Genomic DNA, 21886 nt, shown 5'->3' with positions numbered 1-21886 from the left:
ATTAATTTTCTGCTTTGATGTAATGTGCAAAATCGGTTGCCACATTTGCCAGTGTTACAATTACCATACTTTAGAAGCAAATTCATTAGCTGTACAGCACTTTGAGACATCCTTAGGCCATGAAAGTTTCTTATTCACTAGCACTTCAGGACCCTGAATTAGTTTTATATCTGAAATACATAACTTTTTTCTTTAGTAAAGGTTTTAAGGGATATGGGCCAAAGGCAGGTACGTGTTAGACCACATGAACCATTATCTCATTGAATGGTGGAATGGGCTTGAGGAATTAATGGCCTGCTGCTGTTCCTATGTTGAGTTACCCTGGCTGTATAATGTTGGATCTTTTTAAAAGCAGACCTATAAACACAGTAAATATATTTTCTGGCCCCTCTGGTCTGGGCGAGGTGTAACTTGTCATAGAGCAACATTTTAGTTTGTTTAAAATTTTCTAAACCTGTTTTGAAAGCGTGCTCATTACATTATCTGTCCGTTTCCTCAATCATTCTGACTCTCTTCAATGTTGTAATGTTTATCTAACTTAGAAAGCGTTATACAGTTTAGGATCTGTATTTATTACAGGCAGTTTTTTGGCCTGAATCCATTCTGTGTAGTAAAACATGACATCTGTTTATTTGTTTTTGCTTGTCAGAAAGAAAACTTATTCTCTCCCTCTCTCTCCACCCCCCACCTCCCCTCCCCGCTCCCCCAAAAAATGAACAGAGAAGTTGGGTGCAATATTTCAATGTCAACTTGGAGTTCAAAGAATCTGGAGATGATCAGACAGGAGGTGATTCTGGATATTGTCTTGTTGCTTCTGCTAGTCTGGTTCCTGAACCGGGAGTTTGAGGTTAGTTACCGTCTCAATTACCATGGTAACGTGGAGGCAGATCTTCATCGGCACAAGATACAGAGCATGAAGGACCAAGCAGACTGGCTCCTTCATAACATCATCCCAGCTCATGTGGCTGATCAGCTCAAGGTAACTCCTCATTACTCCAAAAACCATGAAGATGTTGGAGTTATTTTTGCCAGCATAGTTAATTTCAGTGAATTTTATGAGGAGAACTATGAAGGAGGAAAGGAGTGCTACCGGGTGCTGAATGAACTTATTGGTGATTTTGATGAATTATTGAGCAAACCCCAATACAACAGCAATATTGAAAAGATTAAAACCATTGGAGCTACTTACATGGCAGCTTCTGGGCTGAATCCATCACAACGACGTGATAGCAATCATCCGCACAGTCACTTGCAGACACTTTTTGAGTTTGCCAAAGAAATGATGAGGGTTGTCGATGAGTTCAACAAAGACATGCTCTGGTTCAACTTTAAATTAAGGATTGGTTTCAACCATGGACCCCTTACTGCAGGAGTTATTGGCACTACAAAGCTACTGTATGACATATGGGGTGACACTGTCAACATTGCTAGTAGGATGGACACTACGGGAGTGGAGTGTAAGATCCAGGTGAGTGAAGAGAGCTATCGAATATTGAGCGAGATGGGCTATGACTTTGATTACCGAGGGACAGTCAATGTTAAGGGTAAAGGTCAAATGAAAACATATCTGTACCCAAAAAGCACAAACAGTGGGATCATCCCATCACACCAGCACTCAGTGTCTCCAGACATCAGAGTGCAAGTGGACGGAAGTATTGGGAGGTCACCTACAGATGAGCTTGCCAATCTTGTGCCTTCTCTGCCAGTCTTGGACAGGTCTGGTTACTACCCTGCTAATACTGAGGCTAATGACTCATCCTCTGCATGTCAGAAGGTCACAAAAGTGCAGATTAAGGAAGCTGATGACAAAATGGGTGACGACGATCCAGAGGAAATGGATGAACTGACAAAGTTACAAATATCTAGCCAACTATGATGCATCTTTTCATACCACAAACCGGGCTCACCTGGGAGAAGTCAGTTCACGTTGGTAGTCTGCGTGACGTAATTATTTCCGGTTTTTAATATTTCATTTTACATCCTGATTGCTGTGTGGATCACAGCAACACAGGATCCAACTCCATTGCAAATGCCTGTGCTGTTTTGGATATTAAGTGCCTTTGGAAAAACTGAAGCATGTGCTTCAGGTAGGATGGATGGAGGTAACTGAAAGATTGGCTTAATTTAGAACCCTTGATAAAGCTGTGGTTTCAACCTTCTTCCATCTTTTTTCCATTCTTCTTACACTTCACTCCGTCTCATTTTTCTTTCTCAATGCAGTTTTGTTTCTTTGTACTTTTTGTACCTGTACTTAAGGTAATCTTTTAATCTGAGCATCTGCAAACAACCACTGAGGGTGGATTTCGGTGAAAGCATTCAGTTCACAAGGAATGGGAGTGGGAAGAATCTGGTCAAGTAAATTATTAACAACCCCTGAGTAAGTCCTGACACATTCCAAATTATGAAATGAATGTGCCACTTTAACCTTGAGGATACAGCCCTGTCTTTCACTTTCTTTGACTGTACCTACAAAGTACATATTAAAAGAAGACTGGATGGGTTTCAGCCACAGTGTTACATGCTGGTGTCTAGAGGGCTGTGATTCTTTTAAATTTGTTTGGAACAGTTGAAGTCTTGAGTTCTGTGTTTGTTTAGATCTGTATAAGAAAAGTTTTGAATGTTGAACAGCCTTATTCAGAATAGTGAGTTGAATTAATGTAAATATTAGCATTGATTCCAGATTAGAATAACAGACCTTTTTGGTTATCCCCAAAAGCTAAATGTTCTCTTTAAAAGCCTCAACACGTTATGATTTGAGATCTGTTTTCAGTTCTTAAAATCAGCTATAGTTAGAAGTGTGGAATAAGGCAGGACCACTACCCAGACCAGTCAGAGACTGTTACTGCTGAGAAAATTCCAGTCATGAGTCCCCCTGACCACAAGCTACCCAAGAACTAATGTTTTGTCGTCCTCCAGTCAGATTTTGCTGCAGTAACAAGAAGGGGAAAGCAGGATAATCTGATCACTACATGAAAGGAACATTTCTGCCAAGTCACATGTTGTGCAACATTTCCATAAGCAATGGAGTTGTCTGTTCCTTCCTCTTCACTCCAGGAAAGCTATGACGGGCTAATGTGAAAATGACAAAAATTGTCTGCAACAAAGACTTTATTTAAATGTTTTTGGAAGGCTGGGCTTAAATTTATAAGAGCAACAAATGACATTTATTTTATTGTAGCCATTTTTGATATTAAAGGATTCAGGTAAGCATTCCATCATTACATATCCTGCATGTGATTATGGAAGATACAAATAATGATGCCACCTTTATCCTACCAAATCAAATAATGTACATTATTGATGCAGTTTTCACACTAGTTCATAGGGTGTATGGATTGAATTGTGTGCACCCTTTAAAGATAGTGTGTTACCACTGTTGATAAAGATTTTCCCGATTCTTTGTTTCACTCATTCTCAAGACAAACTCTTTTTGGTATGTTTTATTTGAATTCTGCTTTTGTTTGAAGTTTTTGGTTGCTACATATTGAAACCTGCAACAAACAACTTAACACTTTGTGAGACTGTATCAGGAAATGTAAGCCATTCTGATGTGATTTGTTCTCGACTCCTCATTGGGAGGTGTCAGCACATTGTCACATTTTAAAAATCAGTTCTTCTTTTAACTTGATTCTTGACATTTCTTCAAGTGGAACATAGGTTTCCCACTAAGTATACACTCTGGGTGAAATATTGGAAAACTGCCCTGCTGGAATTTGCCCTTAATGTGACTGTGTGTGTCTTGGCCCAACATTGGGTGAGATATTTTTAAATATTTTTTAAAATCCAATTTGAGGATGCAGTGTCAAACAATGTATGGAGTAACATTAAGGTGTTTGTAATAATGACAAACCAGTATTGGATTTATGTTTTATTGAACAGTATTAAACTGAATAACCCCAAAAAAAGTTAATGGGGGTCTGTGGCATGATAATTTTCAAGTTATCTGTTGGCTTAAATAGATGGATCTAGTTTGAGATTGTGACCAAGTTTTGTACACCCCCTGTCTTGAGAAGACTCAGAGGTTTGGAATGACATTGTCCTAGATTCCTACATCATAGCAAGGCCTTGATTGTGGCAGCCCTGGTGCTCAATTCACATAGAGAACTTGTTCAGCGTGGATCAGTGAGCAACTGCATATCCAGGCAACACAATAATGCAGTTGATATTCATCTTGGAAAGGATTCAAGCATTTGATCTGATCAGTGCCTCTCCATAGTATGTAAACAAAACACTCTCTTAACCAAATTGGTCATCGGGACAAAAATCTAAGGAGGAGTGAGGTATTTATTGACTCCTTTAATCAATTTGCATTTTTTTGACAATGTTCAGATGAAACACACTTCTATAAAAATTGACAATGTCTAAATTTGTTCACTAAGTTGCCTTTGGTTTCACTCAGCTTGTCACACCTTAAGTATTTTATTCCAAACCATCCCTAAAATTTCCAGTCCCAGCCCTCAATCAAACAACTTCTGTGCGCACATACTTTGATTTGATGGTGTGTTCTTTCTAGTGGGTCCTGATCATTTTATTTTGCTGTAACAAAATAAACAAAAGCTATAAGGGCATTTAGCTAATTATATCTTCCAATTATCACACCTGAAGCTTGTGTAGTATGATTTGATTCCAGATTTAATGTTCAAATGTTGGTATTTGTGTAAATGTTTGAACTGAAACACTAGCAAGTTCTGCAACTGTAATCCGACTTGGAGAAGCAGAGATATTCTGAGAGCCAGAATGAGAAGTTGCTGTTCTCTCAATTTATCACCTGGGTATCTGAGCAAGAACTCTACAGTACACTCTAAGCTCTAGGTACTCTGTGTCTTTCTGCAGGCAGTTATCCTCTCAAGTTCATTCAAATTGAAACTTTTGCCCCTTAAATTTCACTGATGAAAGTAGAATGAAATACCTTTGTATTAATGAATGAAATATATCTCATCTTAATTCATACTCAAATCTTTTATCCGAGGCCTAGAAATAATGCTGTGAGATTACCAACCAGTCCCAGCCTACTGGGATTTTCTAGAATATGTCGTCTGGACTACTTCGCTTCTCATGGAAAATATATCATCTTTACAGCAGAGTGCAAAAGGTCTGAGTAAGTGAAAAACATGACCTGATCTCTCAGACAAGTTATGGCTTTTAATGAAAGTTGTATTGCGCCCCCACCCCGCGCCCCATGAACCACTGCAGCTTTTCTGTTAAGGTTTGCACGTGGTTTATGGTGAAATGCCCAACTGTTAGGTGTCAGCACATTTTTCTAGATAAACGCAAATTTATCTATGTTTTATGTGCATATTTCTTTCCCATTTATGTTTGAAGCTGCTAGTTCTGGCCAGGGTGCCTGCTCCATGCTGCTTTCAGTAATGGTGACACCAACACCTGACATCCAATTAGCATGGCAGATGTGATGGGGCCTGTATTCCAGCATTCTGTTGCAGGTTCCAACAGACTGGGCAACTGTTCAGTATCTTTCAACTGTATTTTTGAATTTAATAGTTGTATAAATTCTTTGATATAAAATAGTCTGCCAACAAGAAGCTTCGCACTATTGAACTCAGGCTTTGCAACAATAAGCAGTGAACACTCAATATCCCCTCCTTAACTTTTCAGGAAATCCTTTGTGGCATACATGCATTCTAGCTGTGTTAGTTTTTGACTTGTTTCTCACCTCCCTGCCTTAAGTAATTTGCTAAAACTGACTGGGAAGGTGATAATAAAAAGGACGTATCAGCACTTTTTAAGACATAAGTGTTGATTTTAATTATTGTCTTACAATTGCACTTGTTAAGTCTCCTGCATTTAAGTAAACATGTAAATGTTTACACTTGGGCACAACTATGTCAACTCTATTGAGGGTGTGGCAGTGCTGTTGAGTGCAAATTGCTCCAAGCTGAACAATTTCATCCTTTTGGTGTTTTGACCATCCTAATTTGATATTGTTGGAGTGGAGAGAAAGTACACTAAGTATCTGTTTTTGTATGGGATTTAGTTGAACATTATATATGTGGATTCAAGGGCCCCTTTCTCCTCCCTTTCTCCTACCTCACAATACATGTACAGACTTTGTACACAAACCCCTCCATTAAAACAGACGATCAGGGTTCAGCCCCATCCTCGCAAGTATATGTGCGATTTCTATCAGTACAGATTTTTCATTGTGGAACTGGAGGACCTTCTTCAAGAGTGTTGTCCATTTTTTTGAGACATACTGTTACAAATTTTGTTCTTGCTTTTCTCGCCAGCTATCACAGCATATAACTGATATTTATCAGAACCAGCCATGTGGAATCCTTATATATCCTAATTACTATGTGCTGAAACACTGAGTGCCGTGATGAGCAAACATGGTTGGCTGGTTAGTTGATCTGGAGGGTGGCTGGGGATTTTGGATGATGCAGTCCCCCACAGTGATTTGATTGATTAATCTTTCCCATTGTACTTTGGTGTTTGACCATCCTAATAATTTTGTTGCAAGCCACTAATTGAAGGAGTCCTTGCATTTTTACTTTCAGCCCAAATAAACAAATATGGAATCACACTTGTCCATTTGAGACTCTGCCTGAAGAGTGCCATCACTCATTGGCTTGAGCCATGCAGTGACATTTGCAAAATTACACAGCTACGGCCAATGCAAAGGTGGGTCTTGAAATACCGAACAGGCCTAGGCCCAGCTGCTGAGATCTGCCAGCTGCTGCTAGAACATAGCCGCAGCTTGTGGTAGTCATGAAGGAGCAGTTCTTAGAGCAACACTAAATACAGTGAATGTGTGTGGCTTGTTGGGAATATGGGGTTTATGCATTGTGGAAAGGGGAGTGCTGCTCTGATGTTGGTTTAACTTGTAAATAGTTTGCCTATGCTTTGTTGATAAAAAGAAAATGTATGTGAAATATTAAGCTATATGTATATAGATAAGCAATATATGACTTATTACTACCAATCTGTAATCAATTGTATATTAAAAACCATTTTACTGTGAATAACAGGACATAATTTCACTGTAAAAGTTCACAGTACCATATCAATTAGTACAGTATTCATAATAAAGCTATACATGAGTTGTGCTGTGAGGCACAAGTATTTCACTGGAAAGCTGGAAAATGAGAACTGAATCATACTTAACTGGTAAGTTCAACTGTCTATGCATGTCATTTTAAAAATATTTGAGCACCTTAAGCCACACCCCCAATATTCTCAACAGCAAAAGACTCATCTGACAGCTTCAATTATACTGACGCACATTTATATAAATTAGTTTATGTGGTGATTACATTTTCTTGGATGTCTCTGAATATTTGGCTTTGTGTAAAGAGCTATCCCAAAACCATGTTTAGTTTTGTATTTATATTTACTAGCTTTCCCCTGATTATCTTTACTTCAGTTAGTTGTGCAGATGTTAAAACTGAGTTAAACATTCCTACTGTCAGAGAAATTAAACTTTTCAGATCTTGGAGAATCTTAAAAATCATAATTGTTTGGCATAACAATACCGCCCAACTGTAAGAACGTTTCATCCCACGATAAGAAGGAATCTAAGGAGAAATTGTTTATCCATTTATGCTGGTAGGTTTACTTGTCTCATATTTTGCAGGTCCTACAGTCTTTGTAAATACACCCAATTCTGAGTGAAGTTGTTTTCCTGTCCAGCCGATTGAGTTATTGATCACCAGTAGAAAATCTGAGGAAAAATACAATGCTCAATACTTCTCTAGTGACTTAATTTGAAGGATAAGTGCCATATCCTTACAGGATTCCTTTTGTTTCCAACCTCCTAAACTTAAGTTCCATTAAATGAACAAACTTGATAGTGCATTTTCGATAGCCAGAGACTTTTCCCCAGGGCAGTATTGACTGCCACGAGGGGTCATAGTTTTAAGGTGTTAGGAAAAAGGTATAGAGGAGATGTCAGAGGGAGGTTCTTCACCCAGAGAGTTGTGAGCGCATGGAATACTTTGCCAGTGGTAGTCGTGGAAGCAGAGTCATTAGTGACATTTAAGCGACTGCTGGACATGCACATGGACAGCAGTGAATTGAGGGGAGTGTAGGTTAGGTTATTTTATTTTTGGATTAGGATTATTCCACGGCACAACATCGTGGGCCGAAGGGCCTGTACTGTGCTGTACTTCTCTATGTTCTATGTTCTATTTTAGGCATTAGTTTTGGCTTAGTGATAGCATGCTCAGCCCACCTGGAAGGTTCAATTTGAAGCCCATTATGCAGGCTTGAACATGGTCTAGACTGATATTTCAGTGCAGAGAAAGTCAGCATAAGTGCAGCACTAATCAGATCTGTCTGACCCCTTTGGCATATGTTTTAAAAAAAAAACTCCAAATGCAACCTAGGAAACGTTATACCAGAGAGAGGGCCACTAAAATAAATGATCTAACCATTAATATAAAATCAAAAAAAACTATGGATGCTTGAAATCTGAAAGCAAAACATAGTGTGGGAGAAACTCAGCAGGTCAGGTAGCATCTCTAGAGAGAAAAATAGAGTTAACATTTTGAGTCTAGTGGCTCCTCAGAACTAGCCATTAATCTTTTTGTGGGATCTTGCCAAGTCTTGCATACTTTAAATTTCCATCGCTATAAAATATAATTCAGTATCTTCCTAGCACTGGTCACCAATTGATAAACAACACCCTAAGCAAGAAGTGTCAGCTTGATTATTTTTTCTTCTTCCTAAGGTCCAAACCATCACAGATGCTGGTCATTATTCATGTACTTGACGTAACATGGTACCAAATAACATCACGACACATGGGAATGCAGTAAAGGCATTTGATAAGCTTGTTTTCTTATGGGATTACTTGACAATGGTTGGAGCCAGACTGAGCAGAAAGAAAGATGGTTGTTCTTTGACAATCACCTCCGTCCTGGGACATTGCGACAGGAGTTTGTAAGGGTGGTGTCTTAGGCTTAATCTTCAGCGCCTGCTTTAATTATCTCCCTCCTTCAGAAGTTAGGATATATGTTATTGATTATACAGTGTTAATTATCATGTGCAATTCTACCAAACAATTCCAGCAGCATGCTTTAGATGATAAGTAACATTTGCATCATCCTGGTGCCATGTGATGAGCATATCTAACAAAGTCTAATCATTTCCCCTTGAAGGATGGCCATTACTGTTGCTAAATTCCCCAGCATCACCATCTTGGGAGTCACCACTGATCAGAAACTTAACTGAGTCAACCACACAAACACTATATGGCTAAATGGATGGCCATGGAGGCTACTAAAAGTCAGAAGTATTTTCCATTTACTTTGAATGCAGCTTAAACTTTAAGAACACTCAGAAGTTCCAAACAGCTCAGGACTTAGCAACCTGTTTGAGTCATACCTAATGCACCACCTCAAGCATTTGGTCCTTCTACCATTGATGCACCTTGGTTGCAGTGCATTAGTTACAAGATGCATTGTAGCAACTGGTGAATTTTCAGTCACCTGCCAAATCTATTTTTTCTCAAAGATGAAAAGCAGAAAATTCATGGGAACACCACCACTTGCAGGTTCCCTTCCAATTGTTTTCAAAAATATACTAGTGTCAGATACCTCTACAAATCTTGTGAATAAATAGTTTGAAATTGATATTGCCTAAGTTCAAAACAGATTCATTTCTTTCAGTATAGTATGCCACACTCTGAGGCACGTCAGTACACTTGGAACTGCAGTTTGTAATTACAATATCCATTTCATGCAAGTGTACAACTTGAGTTTTTGAAATAAAAACACAGTGCTGGAGAACCTCTGAGTCTGGCATCATTTGTGGAGAGAGAGTGTTCAAGTTTCAAATTCCATCGGATGACTTTGGAATGTTTGGGAAGGGGTTAAGGGCATGTATTACAAAGTCAATTTGGGGCAGTTTTTGGAACAATGCTAATTGAGAGGAAATGTGATAGAGGTGTACAAAATTATGGCAGGCTTAGATAATGTTGAGAATGAAAACTGCTTCCATTTGCTGACAGTTCATGGAACAGAGTATTAAAACTTTGGATAAGAGATACCAGGGAACAATCTTTTACACAGTGCGTAGTGATAACCTGAAACTTGCTGAAGAGGGTGATGAAATTAAAACCAATCAATCATTTCAAAAGAAATTGAATGGGAACCTAAACTTGCAGGGCTATAGGGATTGAATCATGGAATTACTACAGTGTGGAAACAGGCCCTTCAGCCCAACAAGTCCACACCGACCCTCAGAGCCTCCCACACAGACCGATCCCCCTATAACTCATCTAATCTACACGTCATTGAACACTACAGGCAATTTAGCACAGCCAATCCACCTAGCCTGCACATCTTTGGACTGTGGGAGGAAACTGGAGCACCTGGAGGAAACCCACGCAGACATGGGAGAATGTGCAAACTCAACACACGGTCACCCAAGGGTGGAATCGAACCCAGGTCACTGGTGCTGTGAGGCAGCATTGCTAACCACTGAGCCACCATGTTGCCCTAAAACAAGGGTGACTGATGAGAAGAGCATTCAGGAAAGCTCAGTCTACGTCAATGTAGAAATGTGTCATTGGTAATGAAGGGGCTAAAGTTCCAGACTTTATTGGCTAGGTGGACTCCTGAGCTGTAAATGGCCGGCTCTGACTTTGCTGTCATCCAAGATCTCAGTGACTTGGAAGGCTGTGTTATCTGTGAACTGAGTTAAACAATCTTGCGTAAAACTAATTTTTTGAAACCTGGTCAAGTTATCACTGCCTGAAGCTACCTCCTTTAGGTTGCTGATCTCAACAGTCTTCCCTTCCAAATTGTACACCGTCCCAGGTTGGAAACATAAAGCCATTACTTAATTGCATACAGTCAAAATCTTGGAACACTAGCTAACTTCACTTACACCTTATGGACTGTAGCAGTTCAAAGAGGCAGTCATCAACCACCCTCTCAAGGTTAGTTGAGACTAGTTGAGGTTAATTGGGCAACAATCTTGCCAGTACCATTTGCATCTGACTAATGAATTTATTTTATAAAAAACCCTCTGATTTCCAAAGCTAAAATGTAGTTTCCTGAATGCAGAATGTGGCTTTCCTAAAATTTGCATACCTGCATGTTCACGAACAGCAGGGAGGGAAAGCTGGACAACATTTGACATTCTGAATCATCTATCGACATAAAATGGATCTGGTTCCTGCTGAAATGTTTCATGATGTCATCATGCCTTGACAGTGTTGTCAGTTCATTAATGGACCATTATTGCCTGTGATCCAGGAGCTGAATTCTGTATATTATGCCTGTGTTGAGGTGTATACTCAACTAACAGTTACTTTACTGTACTTGATAATTCACCATTGCCTTGTTCATGATGTTATTTTCCAAGAATGTCACATGAATGGAGGATTGTAGACAATTTAGAAGCATAAAGTAAAATAAAACAAATTGATTTTGGATTTATTTAATACAAATAAAAATAATGGGTTAATTATCTACAGTGAGCACTTATTTATGACGCTATCTGTGCTTTGTGCCACATCCTGAGATAATCTGTTTTTTCTAACTCTACTCCAGAGCAGATTTCTATAGAATTTCCTTACGATCTCTTAAAATTGTTGGCTGTTCAGTGGCAATTATTTTGTATCATCTCAAAGCTTTGCTTAAAATTCTGTAATGGAATGTCATTGATAAAATTCAACATTGCCTCCTTTTTTTTAAATTGAGTTAAACACTACTTTCTGCGTAAATGTAATTTTCTGTGTGCTGAGACGCAATAAATAATTTTCAAGTCATAGGTCTTTGATCTTCACAATGGGATACACAAACTGGGCTTGAATTGTCCATTCCTTGGACTCATCTACTCAAGAATAATTCATAGGACGCAAATTTGCCCGTTCCCTTCTGATTACTCTATTTGCAACTGATGAAACTTTACAACAACTCAAAGAATCAACCTCAACTACTGCCATAAGTAAGATTTCTCAGATGGAACACATGAATATGGTCTTTCAAACAATCCTATTCATCAGCCTCAGCAATAGAGCTCCATCCTGAATTATTGGCTCTTGGCTCTGTTTTCTAAAATCTTCGCTGTTTGAAGAGTAAATTCAAACTCCCTGCAATTCACACCAACAATTGAATCACTGGATCATTTATGTCAATGAAGATTCCGTCACCAAGAGTTTCTACCTTTTTAACTGGACCTTTATCATTAGACTGTTGAATAACTTAACAACTCATTGACAAGTTTACCTCCAAATTCTATTCATGATTTCCCCACAAAAGTTTATTGCTCCACCAATGGCAGCCTTGAATACTCAAGTCAAGAAACCTCTCCTCTATTGCTGTTTTTGTAAAACCTGCTTTTTTGACTTAGCTTTTGGTCATCTGCTGTAATATTAACTGGCATTTCTTGTGTCACTTTTTTTCATAACACTCTTAGAATATGCCTTGGGATGTTCCACCACATTAGTGGTGCTATTAATGTAGGTTGGTGTTGAGTTTGTCCAATAGCACCAACCCTTTGTTATTGGCACTTAGCTGGATTGCTGTTGCTAACTGACAACCGTTTTAATCAATTAAAAAAGGCTGCAATTTGCTGGTCTTTCCTGCATGCTTGATTCTCTTTTGCCTATCCGATGAGCCATCGAGCCAATTTAAAACCTTCCTATTAGATTGATCACACTGAAGATGTTTAAATACTACCTTTATCCTCCCTTTAATTTTATATCTAACCACAATAGAGAGGAGTTAGACGTTAGTGTTTAATCCAATTAAAGTTATACCACAACTTGCCTTTCCAGGGCCCTGATTTGGATGATAACAGGAGCAAGAAACTTAGCTGATTTAAATTTTTTTTTAAACAATCTGTGCCTGAAGCCATTTTCCATTGTCTGCTATGATCGGCTAATGCAGGAAAGGATTTTGAATCCTGACCCATGTCACAATGCAGTTCCTCACTGGGGGAGTTCTTTTTTACTTAGCTTGTTTCTTATCCTATGAATGTTGAGTAATTGTACACAGGTTTGCAGTTTAAGTTTCAATTTCAATTTGTTGAACATCTGCAGATCAATAAAAATTGGGCGGTTCAAGTGATGAATCTATAGCTATGACACTTTAGTTTTTATACAAACTTTTAGTTACATCTAGCATAAATCCCCGAAAACAGATGATGACTATAGCATAAAGACCTGAATTTCCTACCTAATTTCCATAATTTCTACCTTGTCTGTTTTCTATGGTACCTGATTATGCCTAAAATTTTAAATGACAAATGCTTAAATGCAAAATTGGTATTTTATTAACAACCAATTTACATCCCAACTAAACATAACCTGTGATACTGAAAGAACTTCTTCAAAACCTTGAGATTGTCACTTTACATTAATGATTGCTGTGTAGTTCCTTCTTCACCACCTTCCTGTTTATCGATACCCTGGAAGCAAGTTCTGCCAACAGTAATTAAAAAATTGTTCCATAAGCCTGAGATAACAAGGTGTAGAGCTGGATGAACACAGCAGGCCAAGCAGCATCATAGGACCAGGAAAACTGATGATTCGGGTCTGGACCCTTCATCAGAAATCTGATGCTGATGAAGGGTTGAGGCCCGAAACATCAGCCTTCCTGGTCCTATGATGCTGCTTGGCCTGCTGTGTTCATCCAGCTCTACACCTTGTTATCTCGGATTCTCCAGCATCTGCAGTTCCTATTATCTCTGTTCCATAAGTCTGTTGTTAGCTTGAGCTTCTTACTACAGTCAAGTTAGCAAACCTGCACCTAAGTTTCAGACTTGCCTCAGTGTTGATAGTCTACCTACCAAGTCAGAGATGAAGGGGCCCAAGTGTCTATTTTAGACATACTGCTCAGTTCAGTGATGACAGCATATTGCTTTGTTAAAGATATTGTCTTTTAGAGTCAACCCTTCAAATCTGTGTTCATGTTTCACTTTACATTCTATCCAGCACATCCTGCCTACTAGCTCCCTATTGTCTTGTAAGTGAGGTAAATTTAAGATTGCTTCTCACAATTTAAACATTTTCTGGGTGATGTTTGAATTTTACAACTAGACACCCCTCTTGTCCAAGAGAGCACTTCAAAAACAACTGAAGATGCTGTAAATCAAAGAACCATGGAAAACACTGCTCATTCTTTTTGGTAGTTATGTATAAACAGGAAATCTGGTGAAGGAAAAACTATACACCCATGACTTTTTAGTTTTTTTTTAACTTAAATAGATTATTTCTTGTGGATTTTGAATAATTTATTTGTGTTAGTTTGCACTCGGGTATATATTTCTCATTTTCAATTTCATAATTTTCAATTTGTTGATAAGCTGCAGACCATTAAAATTGTGGTTAATCTTAGGAGATAAAAGGGTTAAACTAATGTGGTCCCTTTTTTAACACAGTGGATGGTACAGATGGACATTTAAATAGGACAGAATATGGGGAAAGTAGTCATTCTCACAGACATACCCCCCCCACCACCACCGCACCTTTGAATAAAAATTGCTCTTTGGCCACATTGGCCATTTCTCTATTTTCTTCTGAGAAAAGGTTTATGGCCTGAACAATTGACTATATTTCTGGAATTCCTAGCAGATGGCTGGATTATTTCTATCCTCTTCTGTTTTACAGATGGCTAAATTCTTCAATTGAGAGCAAACTCTCTCAACAGCTTTAAATATTTGCAAGTTTCAACTATAACTGTGGATTAAATCTTGTTTCTTTCCCAAACCCTACAACCAGTTAATGTTGCCAAGGTTTGCAGAGAGTTAAAACTTCTGTAAGTGTGCATTTTACTTTATAAGTTGAGATGGTGACATTTGTTGTAAAAGACAAACCAGTCTCTATGTAGGTTGATTGCGAAAGGACAATTTTCTGACCAGCTTCTTCTATTACCAAGTGACTTGCTGGAGAAAGAATTGAGTAAAATAGAATGGAAAATTTCTCCTTGCACAGAAGGCATTAGATCGGGACTCTCTTGCTCTAGCTGATGGTATGATTATGGCTTATCCACATTGAATTTTTTTTGTTTCACAGGGTTGCAGGCAAGTCCATTTCTGGCAAAGAACCCAGTAAGGCCTTGTTCTTAATTAACTATCTTTATTTAAATAAACTTTTAAATAAGTGAAAATGCCTTGCTGTTTTTTGAAGTAATGGCATTCTGTTTTCTTTTCATTTGAGCTGTCAGAAAGGGTCTGATCATGCAGCATTCCCTCAGTACTATTCTTATGTCAACTTAGGTTATCTGGAGTGAGATTTGAACCTGTAACCTTCAACCTGATGTAAAAATGCTGCAGCATTTAGACTTCTTTTGAGACCTAGAAATCCAGTTAAGACCATAGAAAACCTAAAATAAATTGAGGTTAAGTACTGCATATTTAAAATAGGGCTCTATTTACTATTTACCCTGCTTGAGTACTTTAATACCTTGGCATAGGAGAAGGGTGAGAGATTCAAGGGTGTAAGTGACCCTATTATTTTAACTGCTCCCACAGTTTGTCTTTGGGTTGATTCTCTGCCTATCTATAATATCAGTCACACCAGAGGAAAGGTGTCTAGTGCCTCCTCTGATGGGAATTTTAGGTTCGCTCACTGCTGAGGTATCTGGCACATAAAATGTTCAGACTATACATTAGGATCAGACATACTGATCTCTGAGAAGTTGGACATAGGGCCTATCTTGGATGTGGGTCAGGTTAGGCTAATGAACAAGGTCCAAAAGTAATTTATTAGCACAGGTCAAATGGTGGTGCCTTCATTTGCTTTGAATATTACCATAAGGTGGAAGATGGCTATGCACCCAAATATTTTTCATTTGCTGTGATAATCTGAATGAAATGCCTGGCAGGATGCTCAAATCTCTATCCTAAGGAGGCTTGCAAAGAAGCCAAGAAGGCCATACGTTATCAAATGTGGGAATCACTAGCTTACACTAGAGTAAATTTGCAACACCTCCAATGGGTTGGCTTGCAAACCTACAATGACTATAGGCAACACAAGTCAATGATGCATGCTACAACTAAAACTGCAACAGCCTCATGTGATGTGTTTGTGCTCGCCTCCTTAGCCAATAACACTCAATCTGAATTCAATAAAGCAAAATACTACAGATTAAGTAAGGCAAATCAAGGCAGGACTTAGGTCCTGGGAGTGTTGCTGAATAAAGAGGTCTTGGGGTGCAGGTTCACATCTCTTTGAAAATAGAGGCACAAGTGGACAGGGTAGTGAAAAAGCAAATGGTGTACTTGCCTTGAGTATTGGATTCAAATCTGGTCTTCCTGCTGTAGGAAAGAGATTGTTAAACTTGAAAGGATTCAGAAAAGATATTGCCAGAATGGGGCGGGGGGAGGGGGGCGCGGGTGGTGAAGAGGGGGAGCTGAATAGGTTTGGTGTATTTTCCTTGGATCGTCAGAGTCAAGGGATGAACTTACAGGTTTATAAAATCATGAGGGACTTGGATAAGGTGAAAGCCAAGGTCTTTTCCCTGGGGGTGTCCAGAACTAGAGGTCACAGGTTTAGGATGAGAGGGGAAAGATTAAAGATAGAATTGCAACATTTGACAAGCATCTGAGACAAAATCTGAATTGTGTCTGAGATAATGTTATTTTTTAGGGATGCAGTAGGGGAAGGGGAGATTTTGAAACTGGTGAAGTCCACATTGATACCATATTTTATTTTTTAGGGATGCAGTAGGGGAAGGGTTAGGGTTAGGGTTAGGACTCTCTGATGAAGGGTCTAGGCCCGAAACGTCAGCTTTTGTGCTCCTGAGATGCTGCTTGGCCTGCTGTGTTCATCCAGCCTCACATTTTATTATCTCTGAATTGTGTCTGTTGCCTGTGTACCATCTTTCTTGGAACTTTAAAACTGATCCTTTTTGCATCAGAGTTATCAGTTTGGAAACGTTAGTCTGCTTTTTCTGCGAGGATGCTGCCTGACCCGATGTGATCTCCAGCATTTTTGTTTTCAGTTAGTTTGTGAGAAATACGGGATCCTCGTGAAGGTCTAAATCCAAGAGAGGCCCCTTCAGTTATAGCTACTAACGCATTACGACTTTAATGTTTTTATTGTTGTGGCAGTTGCCCTAAGCTGCTAAAGAACTTAACGTAAAATTTATTTGCTACACTTATGTTGCCACCTCTTACCTCCTTTAAGATACTTAAAATTTGCTTATTTGACCTCGCTTTTGGTCATCTAATATTTGTCTTGGGTAAGTGTTATGTTGTTTGATAATGCTTCTGTGAAGGGCATTGAAACATTCTTCAATGTTGAAGATTCCATAAAAATCAAAGTTTTAAAATAACTATTCCGTCAAATAATAGTCAATGTCTAAGAAAAAAAATACAATGTTTCATCTTCGACTCCAGACCATCCAACACTCGAGGGAGACCGACTCGTTGCTTCGTTTGGAGATGAATGTACGTTTCAATCCACAGCAGTCATAAGATGTCTAAGCCCTTTATACAATCTCAGCTTGTGCTACCGAAAGGGTATCATTTGAAAATTGAGGCGCGACTTTGATTATTTGTACTTCCTGCCCACTTAATTTAGGAAACTATTTTTGTAAATAGATATTTTGAGAAGTCCTAAGGCTATCACATTTTACAATTGCCAACAGGAAGCGATATTAGTATTTCGAATGGCGTTAAACGTGTTAATGTAATTTGGTTCCGTAAATGTCGTGAAATTGTATTACACGTTTAATAATATAGTTATTAACACGTAAATATTACAACTCATTCACAGCTGTAAGCTCCGTGCGCATGTCCATTTGATAGTAACCCCACAATGCATCAGGAGCTCTGATGACGTAATGTACGTTCGGCCGCTTGCTCCCTCATTTCTTACGGAGACGGCCAATCCGCAGGCGGCGGACGGATCACGCGGAGTCATCATCCTCCACCCGAAGCAGGGTTCGGGTATTTCCGACCAGCTACTAAGGTGCTTTCGGCAGTTTTCGTATACTTGGCTCCGCCTCCCTCATCCTTCCTCCCCTCCCCTTCCCCCTCCATCGGTGGACGGAACGTCAGGAGGAAAAAAAACTTTAAGATCAACAGCCGCCATTTTGGTGGAAAATTTCATCCGAAATTTCGGAGGAATTGAACGGCGTCGGGAGCTGTGCTCGCTGTCTTGAGTATTCCTCAAAACCCATATTCGGTTGCGAAATCCACATAGCCGTCAAATTATTGCGAGTCCGGGCGCCTTCAAACGGTGGAAAAGCGATAAGAGAAAGGGGACCGGCTGAAGGGGAGGGGGGAGGTGGTGTTTAAAAATCCGTATCCCCTTCGCTCCGCCGTACCAAGTCTTTGGGTGAAGTATTGTTTTCATCGGCTCAGCCGGCAGCGGTCTGGCGTCAGTCCCCGGCCTGGTCCCGGTCCTGGCCCTGGCGCTATACCGAAAATGCGGCCTGACTGATCGGCTCGATTTTATGTTTTTTCCAACTGCATATTAAAGTGAAGATAGGGGTTGGACAGCTTTTTTGTTCCCTGTGTGAGGGGGGGAGTGGAATGGCGGAACAGGGTGTCGCGTTAGGGGAATGGCGCTGTGGCTGAGGAGGAGCGGGCTCTCGGTGCTAGTCAAAGGCCCCAGGGCCTGCCAGAGTCGCTGCTGTGTCCGTCTTTATCCCGCCCCCTCACCCCCCTCACCTTTCATGTTCATTAGATGAAACTAGCTTGAAAAGGGAGGGGGGAACGATTTATACGCATACACACGTATAAAATATATATATAATAAAATGGCCGAGAACCTACTGGATGGACCGCCGTCAGCCAAACGGCCCAAACTCAACTCGCCGGCGCTCTCTGCCAGTGACAGTACAGGTAAGGAAGGGACATCGCCTCGGACAACCGCGGAGTATAAGTAGTTGCATAGCTGCCCAACACTCCTCTTTGTGGATGGTAAATAGGAATGGAGTGCGTATGTTTTGAAATTGAGGATTTTGGCAGAAACTTAAAACCGTGTTTCTTTTGGTGGGGAAGGTTATTGATAGGTTTTGTTCCTTCCTTCACTCCAGCTCCCGATCCCGCAAAAGTAAAACTAGCAGTGTTTACGATCGTTTATTTGGGAAGGTTTGAGCCAGAATGGCTCAGTAAGGTGTTGAAGATCATTAGATGTTCTGAGATATTGTATATTTAGAGACAAGTAAGAAGGAATTATATTTGAGAGGATATTGATTGGTGTAAATCTTCAGCATTGGTTACGAAACTCATTTCGCACTTTTTATGTTCGATCGTTGATAGATTTGCACCATAATTTTCGCGTGAGCAAATACCAATAAAATTAGACCTTGGTTTCGGTGTGATGAAATAAAGTTTGTCTCGCACATTTGTTTAAAGTGTTATAACATTTGAGAAATTAGACTAGTGGTGAATTTCGCTGGTAGAAAGCATTTCGTTTAAACTAATGGAATACGTAATAAAGTAGAATAATATTTATCAAACGTCTGCTGATTAAATATTTTTTAGTCTTTCAACTGACTTGTGACAGGTGAAATCGTAATTTGTTAACTTCACGTAAAAATGTATAACATGTAAGATTGCAGCATTTGTTGGAAAATATGCATCTGATACTGTGTGTAAACCGTGCATGTGTCGCAAGTAGCAGACGTCCGTATTTTGGGCATTATTTTGTAAATAGAAACTTGTAGCGGTGAATTGCGTTAAGGCCACTATAGTTGGCGGAAGCCCAGGGATTTATAACACCTCCCTGTTACTGTCCCGTGGATCCTGGTGAGCCAAGTGATCAATGTTATTGTCAAAATCTTAATAATATTTGCAGCTTACCGTCAGGTATGCCAACATTTAACGGGAGAGATGCAACTAAAATGCAGTTGCCTGTGCAATTTACGTATTTTTCGTTTTGCGATAATTTAATGAGTATCCCAACTGACACTAGACTATATTGGAAGGCAATAATAATTATCGACAGTTGAGTTTATGGGTGAGATTTTTAAACTAGTATATTATACTATTAATTCTGCAGTAGTGGTGTTTGATGTTTGCAGTGAACAAATAAAAATAAAATGAAGTGTTTACTTTGGTAGACTATTTACCCCATTGGGCCATTAAAATATGTGAACAAATGAATATTTTAAGCTCTACTTTCATCTTTTGGCAATTAATTGTTGTCGGATGCTACACCTGTGCACATGTACAATCACTGGGTGGTGGATACTTTGGCGCATTCTGTCCTTGAAGCTTGAACTGCAGCATATGATGTTTTAAATTATGCAGCATCACATTGAAGAAACATAGGTCATTTGTATGTTCACAGACAGTTGTGCAAGTTGTAGAGTATCATCACTAAGGTTTGTGAGACCAAGATTTAAGTAATCATATTATTTCCTGACCTTTTTACCTTTGGAACTACCCCCACTGCTGTTGTATAAAGTCTCTTTTCACAATGTGCAGGCCTGTGTTTTGGCTTCTAAGACTGTTACAAGTCATTGTAAATGTTTTTATTGGAAACATGTTTGAAACACATTACACACTTCAGAAATGCTTACCATTATAACAAATAAGGATACTTGTATATGTATGAGGGTTTAATAAGTTGCACTGGTGATTTGCTAAACAGATTATTCTTCTTAAAATAGCATCAGGCACTGGTCAAATTTAGTATATTCCCTACAAAAGGTTTTGGCTTGTTAATCAGTATTTACTATGATGCCAATATTTAAAATGCAATTGTTGGCATAAATGATCTCAAACTTCTGCAATTGTATGAGAAACAATCAATTTTTTTTATTAAAAGTGGCTATTTTCCGAACTCCTTTTAAAATTAGAAACTAATAGACGTAGCTAATTGCCACACAAATCTTGATATATTTGGAAGTTTGTTAATAAAGATTAAGTTGTTAGAGTTGGTTAACTGTTAAAAACTTAGCAAGGTATTGCTCATTAAATAGGATTTTAAGAATACATATTTATGTATTGTATTAAATTATGCCTCCGTGTTGTGTTCATCTTTGGGTAGATTTTATCTTTAATACAAAATGCTTATAATATGTGAATAGTGCACTTTTACTAATCAAATGCTAAAAGCGAATAACTTCTGTTTTACAGATTTTGGATCCCCATTTGATTTAGAAAATGACTTGCCTGATGAATTGATCCGATCATCTGACCCTTTAGGACTGCCCAATGGTGGTGAACTCAGCCAGTTAAACAGCACCATTGGTCAGGATGCAGCTTCTAAACACAAGCAGCTCTCGGAGCTCTTGCGGGCTGGCAGTGGTTCCAATCTCACTGGAGGACTGGGCAGTGTAAACTCCAGCAACAATCCAGCAAGATCTTTGGACAGTCCTGGTCAGGGCCAGCAGAACAGCCCCAACCTGGGCAAAAGCCCTCACAGTCAAGGGCTGACTTCATCTTCTGGTCTGGGGATGGCCGCCAGTGGTTCAAGTTCTTCAACCCCTGGCTCTCAAGCACTGAACACACAAGCACAAAAACATGGAGAATCAAAACTTCTCAATGCTGCAGCACCAGGTATGGTGTCTGCTAATAGCAGCCCAGCTGCTCAGACTGGGCCAGGTGGAATTGGCATAAGTACCAATCTCAGTCACACACATCAAGCTCTACTGAACAGCAGCAACAGCCAAGGTCTAATGCAGCAGTCGCAACAAGGACAGGGCCAGGTGCTGAATGGCTCATTGGGAGCTACTGGCAGGGGACGAGGGAGCATGCAGTATTCAAACTCTGGCCTGGGCAGCTCTGGTAGTGTGTTGGCAGAGACTTTAGCCCAGGGATCGGCACAGATGGGTGCACACACGGGTTTAAACACGCAACAAGCTGGAGCTATGGCAAAGGTAAATCATTTTTTAACATTTATTATTGATTGTGTTCTAACTATTTGATTCTCATACTTGAATGATTCTATATTATCTAATGATACAGCTGTCATTTTCCAGCAATGATTATGATTTCAAAACTAAAGCCGTTAGTA

General features: G+C 39.4%; 2 protein-coding genes across 7 annotated transcripts in view; both read left to right on the top strand.

The window, feature by feature from the left end:
* The window catches only part of adcy9 (adenylate cyclase 9), a 166459-nt gene extending 155024 nt beyond the window's left edge, over window positions 1-11435 (top strand). For 2 of the 3 annotated variants that reach the window (XM_048551884.2, XM_048551883.2), the window contains one exon: window positions 721-11435. In XM_048551884.2, the coding sequence (XP_048407841.1) occupies window positions 721-1876 (1156 nt within the window). In that variant the 3' untranslated portion in view covers window positions 1877-11435. The remainder of the gene's footprint in view (window positions 1-720) is intronic. The other variant, XM_059654049.1, reaches the window with a different exon arrangement.
* A 6495-nt stretch (window positions 11436-17930) lies between these two features.
* crebbpb (CREB binding protein b) overlaps window positions 17931-21886 on the top strand; it is a 161594-nt gene continuing 157638 nt past the window's right edge. For all 4 annotated transcript variants that reach the window (XM_048551908.2, XM_048551905.2, XM_048551906.2 and 1 more), the window contains exons 1-2: window positions 17931-18762; window positions 21007-21749. In XM_048551908.2, coding sequence (XP_048407865.2) covers window positions 18678-18762; window positions 21007-21749 — 828 coding nt within the window. In that variant the 5' untranslated portion in view covers window positions 17931-18677. The remainder of the gene's footprint in view (window positions 18763-21006; window positions 21750-21886) is intronic.

This window comes from Stegostoma tigrinum, chromosome 23 (assembly GCF_030684315.1).
Source record: "Stegostoma tigrinum isolate sSteTig4 chromosome 23, sSteTig4.hap1, whole genome shotgun sequence".
Lineage (NCBI taxonomy): Eukaryota > Metazoa > Chordata > Chondrichthyes > Orectolobiformes > Stegostomatidae > Stegostoma > Stegostoma tigrinum.
The sequence above is the reverse complement of the archived record's forward strand: the minus strand, read 5'-3'. Positions and strand labels throughout refer to the sequence as shown.